The 6,616-nt window shown below is 53.6% G+C and overlaps 1 protein-coding gene across 1 annotated transcript in view; it reads right to left on the bottom strand.

Moving 5' to 3' along the window:
* LOC144932362 (regulating synaptic membrane exocytosis protein 3-like) overlaps nucleotides 1-5,029 on the bottom strand; it is an 82,546-nt gene extending 77,517 nt beyond the window's left edge. The window contains exon 1 of the mRNA XM_078856326.1: nucleotides 4,731-5,029. Within this exon, the coding sequence (XP_078712452.1) occupies nucleotides 4,731-4,747 (17 nt within the window). The 5' untranslated portion in view covers nucleotides 4,748-5,029. The remainder of the gene's footprint in view (nucleotides 1-4,730) is intronic.
* Nucleotides 5,030-6,616: the final 1,587 nt, after the last annotated feature.

Here is a 6,616-nt window from a genome sequence, read left to right on the forward strand (position 1 = left end):
CCCCGCCTGTCTGAAACGTTGGGACGCAAAAATAACAATCGTCGCGATGATCAAATAATAATTAACTTTAGGGTAAAGTTGTGCTGCTATTCGGGACTAACTCGACATAAAACCGGCCACATTAATTAAAGGAGTTGCCCAAAATGGACTCGGAGCAAACATGCCAATGCAGTTTGCCCTGACAGACACCCGTCGGCTTCCATGCTGCACATGCGATTCGTCCGGGAACAAACGAACGTTGAAATCCGTGGCATGATCTTCGCGTGTGCGTGATTGCCGTTCACGTGCTCACCATTGACTAATCAAACGCACGGAAAGAGTCACGCGGCCTAGCTACGCGTGTACAGAACGAGAGTCGTTTGGCTTGTCCCTGGGTTGCATCGCTGAGCTGTTGACTCGAGGTCTGCCGCTGTCCACAGGTGATGACCGCCGCTCGCCCCGTGACGATGGAGTTGACGCGCAGGCACCGGGCTGCCAGCGACGGGCATCTCGCCACGATCATCGCGAACCGGTATCACGTTGAGATGGAAGACAACATGTGATCAGCTGAAGCTTCGAGCCAATGGTCGTTTCTGAGAGGCCCTTTAGCTTCAAATGAGGGTCAGTTGTCCAAAACGTGAGCTCATTGCGTGTGTTTTATCTTCGGTCGTGGCTGTTTTAAAGCATGGTGGTATTCGGTGCTTTGTGGCACGTTCATGCCTCACATTATTCTGTTCCAAGGTTCGTGAACGTTTGTTAAAATTAGGATAAGGTGCCGCACTTTCTCTCACACAAATAACCACGAATGTCTATTTGCATTGTGAATGTTCTGCACAACGACTCTGGCTTGATGTCCCATCACCCGAATTCACTCACGAGAATGGAAGTACAATTGCACTTTCTCTGTCGACGTATTCATTCGATCAGCTTGCGCTCAGTGCCGTCCCGCTCCCTGTCCACCGACACGTGCCGTTGTCATGTTGGTGTGAGTTGCCACGAGTTTGAAAATAAACGAGATGATACAGCGGGAAGGGAAAAAAAACCCACACTGCAATATGACGAGATAGCAGACACCTCCAGCATCCCACTCCCTGTGTGTCTCGGTATTAGCTTAATTTGTTTTATTTTAAACACCATTAAAACTTCAACTTGTCAATAATTAGCACTCAAAAACTGCCTCAGCTGCAGATTAACTGCACGGGATTTTGTTTTGCTCATCCCAGAACCGACGCAGCCTTCTGGGTGTGGATATCTCTTTCAGCAACATTGGTTTAACACAAGACAACTCTGTGCCCGGTTTGACAGCCAGGGTCTCATCAGCAGTCAGCTTTGCTTAAACCAATGCTGGTAAACTGACAGATGTTTACAGGCAAGGAGCATTCCTGTTAGATGTAGACGTCAGGCAATTTAGCGGCCTTGATGAGACAATGAACGTTGAAACAGGTTCAACGTTTGCTCGTGTTGATCCGGTGTTTGATTCATTGCTGGACTTTATTTTATTTATTTAACTTTTCTCGCCTTGGTGACCCAGGTTACTTTTGCAAACGGGACTCATCCTGGACTCTGATTTCTCATCTGGTCACATAAACTTAAAAGTGGAACTTAAATGCTGCCAAAAACATAGATGCACTCCCAGAAGGCAGTGCGGCTGATAGGATGAGCTAAACAAATTTTAACTCTGTTTGTTGGAAGAGGCGGAATGTCCGCTTGTTTATTTAGTTCGTTACTCTTCCTCCACAACGACGGTCAGTTATTGTACTTGTTGTCTACGTTTTAACGAGGCTTTTATACATTCGTCATGGGAAGGGCCAGGTAAGATCGCCCACGTCAACTCAAGGAGAAAGCCATGCGATCCGGAGTGAGTGCAGACGAAGGGTTAACTTAAAGTAAACAGAATTCTAGCGAGAATTGGGTGCAGAAGATGCAATCCCAGCGGGGTCAAGATTCAGCCTAAATTTAGCGCACGCGACCAGGCAGAGCATGTGTCCCGAGTCTTGCATTAAGCTCCATTTAGACAGAACCAGAGCAATCCGTCTCTGGCTTTTTAAATGCCTTGCGCGCCAGGTGCGTCCCAATCGGCGAGTGCAATCTACGCGCTGGCACCACGGCGCGTCCATCCCCACAGGACGCGCCGTGTCCACAGAGCACGCACAGGGACAGGCGGGCGATAGGACGGAGACGGTTGCATCAATGTCACTCTGCGTGGAGGCTTCATCTTAGTTGCAGCCGAGGTTTCAGTAATGCGCTAATTGATGAGAAAAGACAGAATCTTCGCGTGGTGAGCCATTAGCCTCGTTTCCACCACAGAGACGCGGCGTGGACAAAGCCCGGGGGAGGGGAGGGCGGTCGTGCCGCGCAGTAACTGTGGGTCCGGCGCTTCGTGACGGAGCCAGCGGCAGGGTTTTTAGAAGCGAGGGTGCTAAGTGCAGCTGCCACACTTCAATGGGCACAGTGGCTCACAGCGGTGAGACGTTTTTAACCGAAAGGGCGATGCCTTCCCCGGAGCGCCAGCTGACCCTGCACCACCACCACCAGCATCAGTTTCAGCCGCCGCCGCAGCCGCCGCCGCAACTGCTGGCCAAGGCGGCCAGCAAGGAAATCAGAGTTGCCTCTCACATCAGAGTGTGTCGCTGAAGACGGAGGAGTCTCAGTGTCCCGCGTCGTGCTTCTAACGCGGACTGCATCGTCAATGTGGAGCACCGCTTCGCAAGGCAGAGGAACAACACGGCCGAGATATCAAAATCGTTCCACAGCCTTGGCCCCAGTGAAAGCGTTTCAGCGGCAGGCACTCGTGCAGCAGAGTAATTGTTGTTGTTGTTTAATACCAAAAGGCCGTTTGACTTGTACTCTGGTGAACAACCAGAGGCCAGGAATAGGGATGCAGGCAGAGGCGTCTAAGGTTGGCACGAGGCCTTCACGAAGCGGCGGAGGGCAGTGATCACGGCGTGGTGCAGTCGAGCAGAGTCACCCAGCCACAGGCTCGGTGAGCACGGCCACCGCGGGCGCCTCCGAGTGGAGTCGAGACGGCGCTCCAACACGCACGGGGTGGTGCCTCGTCTCACGCGGAGCTCCCGAACCAGGGGAGCAAATTCCACATTGCTATGGTGGGGAGCAGTCTTTACATATTTTTTTTTATAATATAACTGGAACAAAAATGATGCGTGATTGATAGTGATGTCGACGAGTGCTCTGGAACATGCAAACCGCGTCTATCGCCGCTGAGCTGCATCAACGTGAGGACCGCACGTGCATCCATGCCCCACGCGAGTGCTGTTTCGTTATTTCTCTACCGTTGTGGCCAGCACAGCCGCAGCGCCGATGACACGGGGACCATGACACGGGGACGGTGACGAGGGGACGATGACGAGGAGACGATGACAAGGAACGCCGCATCCAGCCGCCCCTGACCGCGACACCACAGGAAGAGCCCCCCCCCCTGCCCCTCTCCTGCCCCTCTCAGCCTCTCAGCCGCTGCGCCACCACCCCCTTGTTCAGGCCACACTCCACGAGGCAGCGGCGCGATAAGCGAGAATGAGGGAGGCGATTCACTGGGACGTCGCCACTGCTCTCTGCCACTCGGTGGTCACCCCGAGCGGTCGCGGACTCGCTGTCTGGGAGTTGTTGTTGTTTTTGTTGTTTTTGTTTAAGTTCAGAACAGAGAACGTCGAGCTACGCCGCCGAGATGGTGAAAGGCGTTGCGGAGCTGAGCGCCGATCGACTCAGTGAGTCGCCGTGCCCGACGAGGCATCCACAAGGAGGGTACGGCTACTTGAGACATTCATCAGAATCAGGTAAATGTATTTTATGCTGCAGGAGGAATCCGATGAGCTACAAAGCTCTGTTTCACAGATGTCAGTAGGGGCAGAACGTTACAACAACAACCACCACAGCAGTGCAAATCAGTGAGTAGGAGGAGGAGTAGGAGGAGGAGGTTCAGAGTTGAAGTTGTTGACGTGCCCACAAAGCGGCGGCGTCGCACAGAGAGGCGGTGGCGGCGTCCCTCGATGCCTCGCGGCGCACAGATTCTCATAACCCCCCCCGATCTATTACAGACACATTTAAGCCCAGAAATCGATAATCATTTTTTTTGTTAGCGATATGGGATTATCTGAAGAACCCTCACTCCAAGTGAGATTAGATGGGGTGTTTTAACGCATGATAGCAAAAGCCGAGGGCAATCAGAGGCTTCAGTGTTAACATCATCTATGGCTACGTACCTGGTCTTGTTCTCCAAAGGAATGGTTTTGTTCAGAGAAGCTGTTTGCGAGACACGCGATAAGAAACTGCCCTAATGCGCTAAATGCATCACAGTAACATCTTGCGACACGCTCTGCAACAACCATTTTAGAGTTTAAAAGGGTTTGGTGGAGAAAGACGCTTTCCCATCTTTAGACGATGTTTTATTTACAGCGCATGCTACGGGCTCGAATACATTTATTCATATCAGCCCGAGCAGTCCCGAATGCAACGTCTTCCTAAGCAAACCACCTACACGTAGACAACAAAGAAACGAACAGCGTTTTAGAAATGAGTAAAATATACCCCGGGAGTCGTGCGAGAGGTAAATGTTGTGTTGGGAGTCGAAACACACACACACGCACACACACACGCACACACACGCACACACACGCACGCACACACACCCGCACACACACACGCGCACACAATTTGATGCCCCCCCCCCAACGCAAACCGCCAGGAGGCTACAAATCAAAAAGTGTTGATGCAGTGGGCCTCGGAGCCGTACTCACTGTACTGAGCAATCCATGGCAGCAGCTTGGCAGTGCTGGCTCAGGGTTTGAGATGGTCCCAAGTGTTCATGCTGCCCGGCAGTGTTCACCGCATGAGCAGCTGTTACCTAATGGACTCGAGTTCGCTATCGTCTCCACCTCACTCCGCCTCGCCTCCCCGGTGCCCCGCTCCCTGTCATGCGCGCACCCTCTCTCCTCTCTCTCCTCTCTCTCTTTCTCACCGTGCTATCCGCAACGCTCTGCGTTTCTTCCCTCCTCCTCCTGCTGCCTCTCTCTCCCACACCTCGCTCGCTCTCTCTCTCTCTCACTCGCTCTCTTGTTTCAGCATCGCGTGGAGGGGCGTCGAGGTGTCGAGGCGATGTCCCTGCCCCGGCGGAGCTCGGAGAGGAGACTGGACGCGTCCTCTGGCCGCCCGTTTCGTGGTGGTTGTGGGTTTACGTTGTCAATGTTTGCGTCGTTTCGTGCTCCGCGAGGAATCGACTCGGGGGGCGAGCGCAGCAGCTGGAGGACGCGAGTTTTGTTTGGGGGTCATTGGAAGGAAGGGGGAGATTTGGAGGAGTGCGATTTTTGTGAAATGATTGCGTCGGAGAGCCTCCCGTTCGCCCGTGATGCGTCGCGGTAAGACAACGTTCACCGCCAGAATGTTTTATCTGGGCCATTGTCCGTTTCCATGGCAAACGAATTAAAGACGGATGTTGCCGACATTGGGCTTCGACAGAGACGCGGGCCGGCGGCGACCCACGTGGACCGTCCCCCCACACGGAGGGCCTCAGCGCCCACAATGGCGACGGTGCTAATGATGATTTACGAGTGAATTCTCTCACGGAGCCCTGACGAGTGAATTCTCTCACGGAGCCCTGACGAGTGAATTCTCTCACGGAGCCCTGACGAGTGAATTCTCTCACGGAGCTCTGACGAGTGAATTCTCTCACGGAGCCCTGACGAGTGAATTCTCTCACGGAGCCCTGACGAGTGAATTCTCTCACGGAGCCCTGACGAGTGAATTCTCTCACGGAGCTCTGACGAGTGAATTCTCTCACGGAGCTCTGACGAGTGAATTATCTCACGGAGCTCTGACGAGTGAATTATCTCACGGAGCCCTGACGAGTGAATTTTCTCACGGAGCCCTGACGAGTGAATTCTCTCACGGAGCCCTGACAAGTTAATTCTCTCACGGAGCTCTGACGAGTGAATTCTCTCACGGAGCTCTGTCGAGTTAATTCTTTCACGGAGCTTTGTCGAGTGAATTCTCTCACAGAGCTTTGACGAGTGAATTCTCTCACGGAGCCCTGACGAGTGAATTCTCTCACGGAGCCCTGACGAGGGAATTCTCTCACGGAGCTCTGACGAGTGAATTCTCTCATGGAACTCTGACGAGTGAATTCTCTCACGGAGCTCTGTCGAGTGAATTCTCTCACGGAGCCCTGTTGATGTAGTCGCGGCCCGCGAGGGCTGTGCTCGCTAGGGAGAGCTCAACGCATGAACCCCGCAGGGTGAGTCAACTGAATTGAGCGCCGCTGCTCGCGTCAAACGTGGACACCACCACTGGAGGTGGGAGGAGACGCGGTGAGGGTGACAAGGCGACGATGCGACGGGAGTTGGGGTGGGGGGAGACTCGAGCCGACTGAATGAGTCGGTAGTCTGCGGGCTCTTGTTGCTACTGCTGCTGCTGCTGGTTAATGACTCCTCACGTTCTCAAGCCATGGATGCGTGTGCAGGATTCTACCATTGTTGGCTGACTGGAGGACACCCTGTTCAAGAATCCCTTTTGTAGGGGACAGTTCTTTTTCAGTGAAGGGGGTGGGGGCCCTGGCTCTACAGATTGTTTTGGGGGGGGCAACTGTTTGGGCTCAGGTGCACGTTCCACCGCCACTGGCAGGTGCTTC

This window comes from Lampetra fluviatilis, chromosome 5, assembly GCF_964198595.1.
Source record: "Lampetra fluviatilis chromosome 5, kcLamFluv1.1, whole genome shotgun sequence".
Taxonomy (NCBI): domain Eukaryota; kingdom Metazoa; phylum Chordata; class Hyperoartia; order Petromyzontiformes; family Petromyzontidae; genus Lampetra; species Lampetra fluviatilis.